Source organism: Ceratina calcarata, unplaced genomic scaffold (genome assembly GCF_001652005.2).
Source record: "Ceratina calcarata isolate Rehan_Ccalc_2016 unplaced genomic scaffold, ASM165200v1 scaffold79.2, whole genome shotgun sequence".
In the NCBI taxonomy this organism is placed as follows: Eukaryota; Metazoa; Arthropoda; class Insecta; order Hymenoptera; family Apidae; genus Ceratina; species Ceratina calcarata.
Window position 1 is genome coordinate 265,265 of NW_017179212.1, and position 14,916 is coordinate 280,180.

Consider the following 14,916-nt stretch of genomic DNA (forward strand, 5'->3'; position numbering starts at 1 on the left):
ATGCGTTTCTAAAGTGCATGAACTTTTGGGATTGACTTTATAGCCAATACATCCTTAAATTAGATCTAACATAGTAATCTGTGATGTCAAGTGTTTTTCAATCGAGTTTCAAGAACGAAGACATCAATAAGAGATTTAATCTGTCCGAAACAGATTCAGGAACCAGTTTATCAACCCGTCGCACCGTTTCTAAGGTTATTGCACAACGAACGGATTATTAATCACGATATCCATCGTTGTCGGAATCTCCGTTCACTCGTGGACTTCGTGACTAGCAAAGGAAAACCCTCCTCCTCATTTGCAAGCCGTAAAGACAGAGAATGGAACAAGCAATAAACGGACTGATGGTTCTCGCATAGATTGAGAGGCTAGAAAGGAATGCCCGTTTAGAATGGATGGATCGGAGTGCAGACTTCCGCCGATTTACATACGGTGGATCGGTCCTCGGATTACGAAAAGAGTGAAAGTACGATCGGATCGATGGCGCAGGTGCTGTTCTCGATCGTCGAGATTCCAATGGCCCGTACGACTTAGGTTACGATTTAAGGTGGTTCTATTAACGCTAAACCTGTCGACAGTTTTTGTACTCTAATATACTAGGTTCCTATTTTTTACATTTGAGTCTAACTGAGTGTTCTCAGTCATAAGAAATTCTTAACGCATAACTTCTAATATTCTAATACATAATTTTGACATTTTTTATTGGACTGTACGTGACTATGAAAAAATAATGATTCTTTTTTAAACAAATTAAACCAGGCATATGTATGAAATAAAATATTCTACATTATTAAGTAATTACACTTGAATCAAGCGTTCTAATTAATGCGAAGTTGACACAGTTCGAGAGTAGATCTAAAGGTCATAAAATCATGAATTTCTACAGTTTTAAGTACAAACAACTTTTTATTTAGTTTAGAAAAATATAAATTATTGCAATCATTAGACAAGCATGAAACTTTCGATACGTAGTTTTTATATTTATCTGCAGAATTCAATAGTTTTAATAGTTTCTATTGAGCAGTGCTTGACTCCTTTATACTTCAATAATAAGGTACAACATTTTAAGCTTCATTATTTGAAAAATTTGTTGGGTAACGTGGATGAGGTAAATATTTCAATTTATACTTACTTACATGCGTCCCAATTTCTACTCACTGGGATATTTTTCTATAATCTTAACATAATTAATAATAACAATTAACATATAAAACAAATACTTGACGATCTCAGTAGAAATACAGACATGCACTTGAGTAAAAGTAAAAGCATGATTTTCTCATTGAGTAGAAACAACGACACTGAACTTCGACTGACAATGAGTAGAAATACGGACATTAGTCGTGAGTACTTTGAGCCTTGATTTTACAAGAGAAATTGATTGTAAATGATCTTTTTCCGGATTCATCTGAATGTATATTAAATTCTGTACGTGAAAGTATTTTTCATTATAAATTTTAAATTGCACATTGTCTCCTATGTTCAGTCGAAATCATGCTTAGTTGAGTAGAAACTTACCTTATTTAATCGTACCAATGTTTCCATTACAATTTGTGATGTCTTGCATTTTAATAGAACCATCCGAGCTATTCTCGTACGTCTCGTTTATTCTAATTCCACCTTGAGAATCGAACGGGTGAAACCGCTACGCAACCTTTTTCTATGCGTAACTTCCTACGCGAAATCACTGGCGCGAGATAGCGTGCGCGATACCGATTAATTCCGTTCGAGACAACCGGTTTCCACGCGAAACCCTGATAAACAGCTCGCGTTCAATTTCTGCTTTTCCACGCTGGGACATTCGGTTTTTAATTAAAGAGAACGAAGGTTGCCCGATCGGATTTAAAACAAAATCTGGCAAGGAATTTCGAGTTCGAGAGTAACCTCGACGTCGTCAAAGCGTATACGCGTATTATCAGAGGCTGTCTGCACCGGGGAGAAACAGAAAGCGCGGCCGAGAGAGAGAAAGAGAAGTCGTGGGGTCGGTACCCGTTACAAGAGCTGGAAGGAACGCACATGGGTCAGCACGACTCGACTACTCGACTCGGTGCACTGGTCCCGTCTCTCGTCGTCGTGTGTCCTCCTGTCAGTTGCCGTGGTGCGCTCGAACGAGCGGCAAGTGCCTCCGTGCCGCGCTCATACTCTTACGTGTGTACCCACTTACCTACCTAGCTAACGTAAAAAACGCAGTGATCGCGCTTCATCATCTACGTTTGCGTCGCTATAAACTTCGATCTTCCGCGACGCTGCCTCGCTGCGCGCGCTATTCTCCTCCGGGGTACCTCCGTCGAGCCTGTCCGATACACTTTTCGACGCGCGACAGTCAGCTACGCGAAACTTCTCGTCGGAGATACAAGTTCGACCACTCTAATCGAGTACCTTGACAGTTGCATTCGCGCGTCCGTTCGTTTCTCACTGTCAGACAAGGTCTTTATCAACAACCACGCGGGAGGATTGGTGAGTGAAAATAGATGCATTTTTTAAATGGTGTTTAAACGAGATTCGATTTCAAACATCGACACGGGTTATAACGAGACTTTTTCTAGCACGGAGTCGAGACTGGTTTTTCCTATAGGCATTGTCGTCGCGCGCTGGTTTCCCATCATCCGTGACTAATCGCGTAAAAAAAGGAATCACTTTCTCATCGGCTCGTGCTTTTTGGCTCGTTAACGAGAAGGGGAGCTGTTCAGAAAGAACAGGCAACGCGAAACTCGTGAAACAGAACATGTTCTTGCGTTTCCGCGTCGGTGCGTCCGTTTTTCAAAAACATTACGACGTGCCGAATCAGTTCGAGACGAGCGCCAGAGACACTGAGTCGAGGCAATCGAGCATAGGAGCCGGACGCATACTTAGACCTGTTTTGCAATTCGATTCACCGGTGCGTGCGCTCGCTCTCTCGAGAATAATGCCCTGGCTGATGCGACGTTTTATTTGATGAATTTTTATCGTTCCCTTCGTCGAACCCGTTAATCCCACAGCGCTGTCCTCCTTCGATGTAACGCGTAAGGAAGTTACCGTTACGATTCTTTACGCGGTGCCCCTTTAGATATTCGCACGGTTTGAGAATTCTTCAATTTCTGGAATGCAGACGATAAAGTTGGATCGTTACTGTATTCCTAGGTCCATGTGCTTCGAACGTTAATGAGAGTCAGTCCGAATCGAATGTAAATGATAATTTCAAACTCTTGACTGACGAGAGGTTTCGACGATTTTCCATTCCGAATTGAGAGAAGAGTTAAAGGGATGCCTCGTGTTTAATGATATCTTCGGAGACGGAACAAGTTTCTGCGCGCGTGTGCCCTCCCCCCTACCTCGCCGCTGTGTCTACTGATTTCCCCGTTACCAGATACTTACAATTACAATGAACACGCTACCGCGACTCCGGCACGATACGATCTTTCGGTTTGGAGGTTCGGTGAAAGCGTGTATGCGATGAATTAAGTTTTATCCTGTAACCTGTCGAGGCTGAACGAAATTATTGCTCGTTATATCGACACTTTCAAACGCGACGTTTCGTTTTCTGATTTTACCGATCGAATTCTCTTGGGAATATAATCGCGTAGTTTAAACGTAGAACCGAGCGAGGATCGTGCTGCGATTCACTGTTCGTTATCTTCCTATTACCAGAATTATTTATGTTTGTTTATCGTCCACGTCACATATCAGTTATTCTGCAGAAACGGGTTCTCTTATTTTTTTAGGTGTCGCAGCGCTTTTGAATTAGCAACGTATTACATCAGGATTCGTAAACTGTCTTTAGATATTTTTAAAAATGTTATACAGCAATAAAAAAGTCGTATAGTGAATTTAAATCATTTTTACTTCACCTTTGCTATTTTATTTAATGAAGTGACATAGCAATTGATAAACTGTCTTAGGATATTTTGGGCATTTTTAAAAATGTTACACAGCAATGAAAAAGTACAGTGAAATTAAACCATTTTTATTTGACCTTTGCTATTTTATTGAATGAAGTCACACTGCAGTTGATAAAGTATCTCCGGATATGTTAGATATTTTTAAAAATGTTAGATTGCAATAAGAAATTCGTCATGCAGTAAAATCATATCGTTTTTATGTCACATTTGGACTCTTATCTTGTGATGTTATATTACAATTGATAAACTGTTTTCAGATGTATTGAACATTTCTAAAAATGTTTTATTCCAATAAAAATATTCTTTCCCTGCAAAATCAAATCGTTTTTATTTTACATTTGGATTCCTATCTCGTACATTGCAATTGATAAACTATCTTAGTATACATTGGGCATTTTTAAATATGTTAATTTGCAATGAAAAGCGTCATGCAATGAAATCCAACCGATTTTATTTCGCAATCGGATTGCAGTTTCGTGTCGTTACATTGCGGCTGATAAACAGATCCGCAAATAGAAAAGTGAAGTGAAGTGAAGGCTGGTAATTTTATCAGTCTACTTCGATCTGTCGTCTCTTCCGATGGGAATCTATTATCTGTTACCTCGTGCTTCTCTTCTCGGCTGCATCGTTTCCGGTGGAAAATCACGATTCCATCGTCCCGTTGATCCGCGCACCTGGAATTCTCTCGGATCTTCGAGCGTCGGTGTCGGTGACCTTTGAATCACGCCTCCGGCCTCCGACGATGCTTAAACGTAAACGAAAGCGGAAAAGAAATGAAGCACAAGGGAAAGAATCGCGCTCGTTTTCCAAGCTAGCAAACAATTCACCTTCTTTTGTCGCCTTTCTCCAGCTGACACTTAAACACGTGCGAATAGTCTCGGTTAGTTCTATTATATTTAAGTACCAATTGATTAGCGAAATTTGTATACCGGTTTTATTAGATTTTTAGTCATTTTACAAGCAGTTGTTTGATCAATTTCATCTATAGGTCATTTCCGTAAAGGAAACAATAAGGTTTTGTTATAAAACAATTGTCCAAAATCCCATTGGAATAGAACTTCTGTGGTTTATCGGTTAAAAACTTGGCATCTTTAGCATTGAAATTTCTAGAACGGAAGCGAACAAACCATCTACATGCTGTTGCATATAATAAAGCATCTTCACCGTAAACACCACCAATTTTTTCCCCAGCTTGTGCAACGTTTTTGCCTTTTTCATAATAAAATTGCAAAGCATAGCGAATTTCTTCAGACATTTTACTCACTTTCACACTAATATTACTGTTGACACGATTGACGAGATAAAAAAGTGTCTTTATAAAAATATGAAATTTTTCATTCCTCTCAGTTACATTTTAATGAAATGACAAATGGTTTAAGTTTAAGCGATAGGCGGTTGGGTTTACATGTTCGAATGCGGCGAGCTAATTGCTCGTCCTCGGGCGTGAACGCGTGCGTAAACTGCACGCGTCGAGAGAAAAAGAGAGAGAGAGAGAGAGAGAGAGAGAGAGAGAGAGAGAGAGGAAGGCTGGGAGTGGCCGTAGCTCGTTCTCCTGTCACCCCGCACTATGTTTACGTACATGCATACAGCTTCGGTTAAAAGAGTTACGACGAGCTTTAGCCATAGGGGGAGATCGTAAGCCCGGAAGGAAGTGGAAAATATTAACGTTTCTTCGCGGGAACAAAGGGGAGCTCTCCCTTTGCGCTATGATCGATGAGAAACGCCGCAGATGGGGACTCACCGCCACTGAATTTTTAAATCCTTAAAACGTCCCGCGCTCCTCTAAAATTAATCAAACCAAAATACTCTGTCCGGTGAAAACGTTCTAAAAATGAAAAGCAGAGAATAGTTTTCTATGTTATTTCATTAAATATAGTGTATCTAAGGGTGCATACGCTAGTACAGCTAGTAACGATTATTTTTTATTTATTTATTAACTATGTCAAAATCCAACATTATGGATGCCAGGCCGAGCATTAAAAAAACAAGATGTACACTTCTAACTCGTTTTGAATTTTGTTCCCCTAGAAAAAATTAACATAAGTCCGAGCTGGCTCAGATTGATTGTTACTAGTTTGTACATGCTCAAATAGGATGCATGTAGTTGTTATGTCGTTTTAGATATTTCATTGCTAGTATAGTAGCATTTTAGATATTGAACTTCTATACATTATTGTCTATCGTTATTTGAATTTTAAATATCAAAGGGGTAGTACATGCTCGAGTACCATGGCTGTACTTATGTATTTGATTGCTAATATAGCAACATTTTGGAAATTGAACTTTCATACATTATCATCTGCGGTTATTTAATTACATGTTATGTATCAGAGGGGTAGTACATGTGCGAGTAACCCTGACTGTAGGTAGCAATTAAATCGTTCGGCCTCGGGAGGGAGCCTCGACAGCAGATTGTAATCTTCTTTTCGCGGTAAGAGGTCGAGGATCTCGAGGAAATCTGTCAGGTTGCACCTGTGCACAATGTTCGGCCGTAGCCTCAAAGTGACAAAAGGTGTCCTAGAAAACGTGCTTACATAATGGTGACCCCCGGGTAGGTTCTCGCGCCTATTTCGTCGACCGTACCCGTTGTCTCCGGTGCTCTACATGCATGTAGATATATGCCGAAAGAACGGAACCGGCGATGTATGGAAAAAGTAGGCTAAAAGCGGGTGTTCGTTACACGCCACTTGCCTCTACCCCTTCTTTTTCGGGCCACCCTCCCAAACTAAATCTTGTGAACGTCGATAAGAACGTCCTAGAAACACGAATTTGTCTCGTGTGCACAGATAAATACAAAGTCCTACCTAAGTGTGACTTTTTTTATCTCTGGGAACTAAGAGTTATCTCGCTTGGAACCAGTGAAACGATTAATGCACGGATAGCGATGTTCCAGATTACTGTAATATGATCTGGGACCGAGTATCTCTGCAATCACTCTTTTTCTTTCAAGTGCTCTTCTTCTTGTATATTCTAACTTTTTGGTAAAACGTAACGGCAACACCAGGTTTTACGATTTGTGAGACCCCTCGGCGGTTCCGAAGGAAAACTGTATCAACTTTGAATTTTTCTAATCATAGAATGATTAAAGGTGTTACGCATTTAAGTGATGAAACTATCGCACTGTACTTTCGCTCACTTTCACTCTCTTTTTCCTCGTTCCAGATACTAGCGTCAAACGACAATAACGGGATTGTGTTCCCTTCCGGTACAGCCTAGCTCCATGCGATCAACGTTAATTACCCGCGTTAGCGTATCGTAAAACGAAAGGCGGTTAAAAATTGATGGGTTGCTCGGTTTTCATAGCATCCTTGGAGAGCCTCGGCCGCTGATATCGGAAACGGAAGTCGCCGCGATAAGCCGTCGATAACGTGGACCGGAATATGTGAAAAATCATTTTAAAACCTCGTAAAACGTGCGAGTTGATGGGAAAATAAATGTTATTCAAATTGCAGAATGATCGGCATCTACTGCGATCGTTAACGAGTCGCCAGAAATTCTGCGACGAGTATCGCGGTGAAATCATCGATGACGAATCATGAGAGAAACGGTCTGCATAACGAGGTTCGACTTTCGATTCTTCATTCGTTTTGGGGCGAGTGCGAGACTCGTTTCCTCGCGAGATAAATAACAGACGTTTAATGACTCACTTTGCATCATTGAGAATAATATCCTCTTGTGTTAAATTCTCCCCTAATTGATGGGACGGCATTGAGATAGATGTACCACGTGCATTAACTTGTTATTTAATTAGTTCATCAAAGCGTAGGATGGAGATTATTAAATCAATTTATCTTCGTAGTTTACAAGCTTTATGATAAGATCAATTACTAGTGCAGTGGTAATTTTCCAGAATCATGGGACACTTACAATTTTACAATGTTTTTGCAGGATAGAGTCGTAAAATAAGATCTAAGAAGAAAATCAGAATCTCTGTCAATTTTAATATCTTCTACATTTTTTTTTATAGATCATTTAGTAAACTAATCCAGTCAATAAAATTCATATCATTGATTTTGAAAAAGTTATTCAGTTCTAAATGATGTTGGTTCCGTTTTGCTCTTTACTGTGTGTATATGATCGTGAAATGAAGAGAGATGCGAATTATCTCCGTGGTCTCATTTTGCCAAGTAGTAAGTACGTAGATAGAAGGTTTAATTTATCAAAACGAGGTAAAAGCTGACATCGCCGTTCTCATCGCGAGTGGTAGGAACAATGGAGCTCGTTCTCCTGCATAGACAATACAAAGGAGGCCTGAAAATTCGTATCACCCCGCGATCTTTCGTGCTCCCGGCAATCTTTTCCTCGCAACACTCGAATTATCCGGAAAATTCTCGAGGAAATCTCCGTGACGGAAACCGCGATTACGTCTGTTAGTGGAACATGAATTAGCATGCGACCGTGCTTGAGGCGGAACGCGTGTAGAATATGAATTCCTTCACCCGCGATAACTGTAGCCAAGTTCATCCGTTAATCGAGCGTTATATCCGTGTTTCAGGTGATCGGTAACGGCGAAACGGACAGCTGTGACGGTTTAACAAACGGTGAGTCATCTCCTTTTATTCTCTTTTTTTTTTTTCTCCGTTATCATTCTTATAAAGAGCTCTAAATGGCTATAAAGACCGGCGCGTTGGATCCCGAGGATAGAGTAGCGTCGGACCGCTTTGGTTTCATTGACCAAATCCTCTGGTGTAAACCCCGTCCCCCAATTTTCTATACGCTTATCCCAACCCTCTGCGTGTCGCTCCTTGTTAGCCTCGACGTACGCATGTACGTGTACCAGACTTTGAAGTCTGACTAATTTTATTCCTTTCTCCTCCCTTATTTCCTTCAAATAAAAACTTCACCGTTGCGGAAACTGAATACTTTCGCTGATAAACAATAAACATTTTATCACTAATATGAAAAATGTAAGAGAAATCCATGGAATATGTAAAAAGAACGAGACTATGTTAAAACAACTCGGAAAATGGCCAGTCGATACGTCCTGGAAAATAGTCAAGTCTCAGACTGAAGACACAGCTTCGAAGGACTAATCTATGGCACTCTTAAAGTATTTCTTCCTTTACTTCTCTTTCTCATTCCCTTACAGACAGTTTATAAGAATAGACGTGATGTTGATGTGATTTAATTTGGTAAGAAGGATCGGTGAAAGCGATGAGTTACAGTTACGGCCCTGACTTTGCCCTTCGTTGATTATTATCCGTCGGGGCCCGAGCGAGCGGGGCGGTTGCCGCATTTTCTCACGCTACTTCAGCTGCTCCTTGTTCGCGGCGTGCCGCGGTGCAATGATCTCCCTCTCGTCTGCCCGCACATCTGCCTCGAAATTACATCCTGATCAGGTCCACGTTTTATTTTTTTATCTCGCTTTACCCCTTGCCCGGCTCATCTCGCCAGTTCAGATACTTTAGCAAGTACCCAACAATAAGTAAACCACGAGTATGAGTTGCGAACTTTTTAAAATCGGGTAATTTCTACCATCGAGGTATTAAAAATCTTGTTGAACAACAAGGGAGAATACATTATTGATTAATTAGTTGTTAATTTTTATTGACAAATAAACTTGTAAAAAATTTTAAAAAACGGCAGGAACTTCCAAATAAAAATATCAATAGTGAAATATAAAAAATTATAGCGGCCTCCTTTATTACTGCCTAATTTAAATGTGGCCTCTAATGATAAAAAGGTTCCCCCTCCTCTGCTATATGCTATTGCTATTGAAATTATTCATAATTTATTGTATCATCATTTTATGATAACGATTGGTACGCTTTCGTCCTCGAGAAAAGTGGATCCTCTGTTAAATTTACTTTCGCGACTAATCGCTTTCGAAGCTTTTCAGCTGCTCCAATTGATCGTTAGCTTAATGCATGAGAAAGCAGTCTTTAACTGACCGAGTTTTTAAAGAAAATTAGAAGGCATGATTTGGGGAAATTATAATCTTTCCTTTCGTTTGTAATTTCCTTAAGTAGGATCGATCGTTCGATCGAAACGCGAGGTGAAACAGGAACTACTCTGATCTAGCTTCCGTGTTCCGAGGCAATCGACGTTACCATAAATCTCTTGAGATACTCTTGGAATAAATTTGCAAACGTGATTATTCAGGCCAAGGCGTTTCTAAGTTCGCTTCCGTGTACTAAACAATTGCTTAGAAAATTCATAACGTCGATTAGGCCTATCACGTTTTGATTGTAAGAAATTATAAAATTGTATTAGTGACGAAATAAAATCGTACGGATTAAGAAATCCGATTAGAATTTAATTAAAGCTAATTGGATGTACGAAGATGGGTAGCCCATTTGGCGTTGCTTTTTAAACGAGTTACAAAATATGGTAGGATCGAGTAGATCGAGTAGAAAATGAGTTTACAAGCTGTTTTCTCGCTTTCATTTCTTGGCAGCTTTCGCCGTACCCGGAGACTCGGCCAATTCGTAAAACAGTGAAATTCACTTTTCGTTTGTCATTTGAAACATTTTTCTTATCTCAGAAAATGTAGAAGTTATTTAGGTGGCTCGCTGTAGGCGAATCACTGTGTATACGCACAGTTTAGAAATGAGAATAATGCGATTGGTAATACGACTTAAAGTAAGTGGAATAAGAAGGGAACTCGAGAAACGTGACTTGGAATAATTTCATTTTATGCACAGTTTAGAAATTAGGATAATGCAATTGATAATACGGTTTAAAATGAGTGGAATAAGAAAAGGAACTCGAGAAACGTGACTTAGAATAATTTCAATTTAACGTACGCGGGGTCTATCGATGATCACCGAACGCATGAAATTTACCGTGACTCACTTTCGCAATCTTCCTTCCAGCGAGCATTTTTCCACGTGTCAATAGGTCACGGCACTCGCTCCCACACGACTAACTCAAGTAGTAAAAAGGACACGAGACACTGAATTACGCAACACCGCGACATCGCGACGCCGTCCATTCTTTTAGAATGATTGTTCCCAGTTGCTAGGAAACGAAGGACATCAGAGAATTTATAAGAAAACTCCGATATAATTTGGTATGTGTTCTACGGATTGCCTCAGCCCTGGTCTTTTCTCTTTCATTCTTTCCTTCCCCCCGCCCCTAATTAGCCGTCTTTGTTACCCTTCTCTTTGCTTCTTCCTTACTACTACCAGCATCGTCAATTGCTTTAATTGCCTTTAACATTTCAAAATTGTTTATTTCATTCTTAAAATCCTTCACTACATCTAAGTTCCTTAAGTTTAATTTGCTAGTCCATATTTTCGTTTCCTCACATATAAGCAATAAACGTTGCCACCAAATATTTAAATAATATAATGTCTGTGCGGATCACAGAAATAATTTCGCGGGCTTCAAATTAGGCAGCGCTAATTAGAATAAACCCAACGTTGTTAAGACATGAAAAAAAGGTTTGAAATAAATTAGACAGTGGCGATTCATAAAGTAGACACTATGAAGTTGTAGCTAGCACGTTTTTGCGGCGCGCAACTTGCTCGCTCGGGATTGATTTATCGCGTTCGACCGCGCTATGCTGGATCACCGTGAAGAAGCAGATCTTCACGGTGATTAAATCGGGAAACGATAGGAAACAGGTTTCGGGAATTCTCAGGCACTGTAAAACAGTGCCGGAAGAAACGACTGTGTTCCTGCTGCTCGTAAATCTCGCGAGCCATATCCGATAGCTTCCTGACCGCTATTCGCCGCGACTAGGTTTCTAGAGACTCTCAAAGTTCGCAAGAAAATGTACGACGCGTGTAACGCCGTATTTTGTAATCGCCGACAACTTTCCAAGGTGGAATCGACGAGCTGCAGGAAATGAAACCGTCCATACTTTCTTTCCGATCGGCAATTATTCATTATTAATGCGTTCAGTTGGAGAATTCGGTGAGAACATCGTTTACGTCACCTCGAGGGCACAAAAGGATAGGTGTACGCGGCGTGCCGCCGCATCGGATACCACTGCGCACTCCTCTATCCGATTATACGTACCAGCTATGCGAAGCCCCACGCAAAAGTATATAGATAGAAGCGTAGAAGTCGGCTGTTTGATACGGCTCCGTGCCCGGAAATGCTTCAGTGCGATCCGACGCGATGTGCGAGGAGGGTTCCGTCAGGGAGAGAATCGCCTTTTTGGAGGGTGAATAAAACGTCGACCGCACGAACCCCGTCCCCTCGTCGCCGCTCCTTACCGTCGTTAAACGCTTCTTCTTTCAACGCTAGAGACTTCGGTTAAACGTGCCTCTCAAAACCGTCCCCCTTCCCTATTGTCCTCGGGATTTTTCGCAACGGATGTCTACCGAAAAGTTTGTAAACCACTGCGGCGTCCTCGTCTTAAAATACTCGTTCGACCACCCGTTGCGATAACCGTGAGCTCTGTTTATGCTTTGCCGGCGTGTTGTGACTTTTCTAAAGTGGCTCTCTCCCTTGGCCAGACTATAAACACCTTACGCGTTGTTCATTCTCGTGCAGCTTAGTTTATTTGTTCTTTCGTTTGCCTTTTTTTAGGAAAGAAGATGGCACCGGTGTTGGGTGTTCCGCCGCCGCCTCCACCTGCCCCACACATGGGACCAGACGGGCTGATCTTGCCGAGAAAACCGTACAATCCTTACCTCACCTCTAGCAATCACAAAGACCTTCGCAGGGAATTATTATTCAATCAGAAAGTGTAAGAGACAGTTTCATAATTAGACTGCGGATTTTATTCATTTATGGAAAAATTAATATGCAAAAGTCCAGAGAACATAAAATGTGTAATCTACCATGTGAAAATCCACAGTTTATTCATAATACAAATTTTCATTAAGATTTGTCTAACAAATAATTATCGAAAGTTGTTATTTTAGAGTAATTGACAGAAATTATTGATCTTAACTCTCTCACGATTCATCGAGAAAATCGTTTCCTGCCGGCAATGCGAGGTATGGACACTCTCGTGACTCATTCCCAGCCACTTGTACGGTTTAAGTTTAAGCCGGGCCGCTATTCAATTGAAACGCTGTTCGCGCGGGTTTTTCTCATGCGGCGCGTGCGGCCGAACCACGAGCCGCACGCCTCGACACGTAATTAGCTAACCGCATCGGTTTTCACTTTCTTTCAGCGGCAAGAACGTGCTGAATCAGAAGAGCGAGCTCCAGCGAGCGCTCGAGAAGCACAGGGAGGCTGTCTCCAGGAAAGAAGCTGAAAGAAACCGAGAAGAGAACTTCAAAGACGATCCGAGATCCGCGTTGCAAAGGGCCATCGAGCAGAGGGCGAAGCACATCGAGATGACAGTCAGTGTCCCTTCGAGACTCTTGCTTTTATCTAGAAAACACTGAGGAACAAAGTAGAAGACTCTAAAACTGCTGGAACCTGGCAAACGCTAACGTCTTTGATTCTTCTTCGTGTTACAGTTGGAGCAATCGCAACCGACGACGGAACCACCGAGCAATCTTTTGATAACGGCGAGAGCGAAGCTGAGACCGCGCACAGACTCCCAATGAAGTTACGAGAGATTAAGAAAAAAGAGAGCTCGATCGTGTGACGCGCGACGGTACACCGTCGTGTAAAGAAAAAGGCAACCAAAACTGTTGCCCCACGAACTTTCACCCAATTTCCTAACCGCTGACCCTGTATATAATATATCTATTCCTGATAACATTTCCTTAGAAACAAAAGAGTTGCGAAATTCGTCTTTGACGCTGATGAAACCATCGACGGATTTCGCGTAGAAGATAATTGCCTTACTCTTCCGGTCGGAGACGGTTGCCTTTCATCTCCTGTGCAACGTTAGGTCAGGGTTAGATGATTCGTGTAAGCTAGTATTCGTTGGATATCCGAAAATCTGCGGTAACTCGGAAGCAATTGATGTTGGTGTGCGTGTATCGAGTCGTCGCGAGAGCGATAACGGGTCAAGGCGAGGTCGACTTGCCTATCGTGCCTGAAAGACGTGCTGCGTCCTCGTCGTTTCGCCTAGTTATCCAAAAAGGAATAAAGTCGAGGTTCGCGACAAATACGTAGATCTTCTAGATGAGATGTTAGGCTTGTTTGAAATCGCCGAGTCGATACTATTTTGTTACGTGCTCGCGCTTCCTCAAAGTGTCCTCGTGCAAAGGTGAAATTAATGTAAGAGGTCAGTTATGAATAATTAGACAAGGATCCGAACGTAATGTGCAACGCTAAGTGTCCGACGTTAGCTTACATCGTGCCTGACTATACTAATTGTAAGAATTTACTTACAAGAATAACGGAGTACAGATTAGTTTTGCCACAATAGACGGAACGATAGAATTCAGTATCCCTGGGACCATCGTAGCTAACGGTTACAATGAAAGATATTCGATAGGTTGATATAGCAGCATTTATTACACCCCAGTGTTTATAGTTGAGAAAATGAATGAAATATACATTCTTATAATGTATATTGTTGCACTATATGTACTGTTCGAAACAACATGTTCGCGTTGATTGTGATCGTTCGATGTAGCAGGTTCTCTATTGGTAACGATGCATTTTAAACTACATTCTATCACATCGAAAACGTAATGATGATGGTACTTGGAAAAGTAACGCTAAATTCCAATCGGTGCGGAAACCAATCGTAATTTTAGAACTATCGTCACATTTGTACAATTCAAATATCAAATATATTTTATTCAACACCATTGTTCAATCATTTCCAGGAAAATAACAGTAATAGAATTAAAACCGTAAAACATTCTTCCTGATATTGTATACAAAGACAAAATTAAATGACATGCAGCGACTCCTATTAATATTCACATTTCGAAATGGAACAACTTTTTTAATTTTCTGTGAAATATTACAAGGCTTAATTTACTACATAATGTGTAACATAAAATTTTAAAAAGTGACAATAACAACTTAACATTAATCGTTCCGGCAGTTTTTATACATTAATGTGCTGTATTTATATTTTTTACATTTGAGGGCAATTTAGTGTCGGGACTGGTACTTCAATTTAGTACCGTCTTAAATAATAATTACAAGTTTAACAATACGATAAAACAATTTTCGTTTTCCTCTTATTTTTTATAAAAGAATTTAAAAAGGATCATTTGGGCCG

The 14,916-nt window shown here is 40.7% G+C and overlaps 1 protein-coding gene across 4 annotated transcripts in view; it reads left to right on the plus strand.

Annotated features, from left to right (window-relative positions):
• LOC108630928 (uncharacterized) overlaps positions 1-14,494 on the plus strand; it is a 27,510-nt gene extending 13,016 nt beyond the window's left edge. For all 4 annotated transcript variants that reach the window (XM_026818456.1, XM_018034524.2, XM_018034525.2 and 1 more), the window contains 4 exons: positions 8,374-8,419; positions 12,360-12,519; positions 12,952-13,123; positions 13,244-14,494. In XM_026818456.1, the coding sequence (XP_026674257.1) occupies positions 8,374-8,419; positions 12,360-12,519; positions 12,952-13,123; positions 13,244-13,333 (468 nt within the window). In that variant the 3' untranslated portion in view covers positions 13,334-14,494. The remainder of the gene's footprint in view (positions 1-8,373; positions 8,420-12,359; positions 12,520-12,951; positions 13,124-13,243) is intronic.
• The last annotated feature ends 422 nt before the right edge of the window (positions 14,495-14,916 follow it).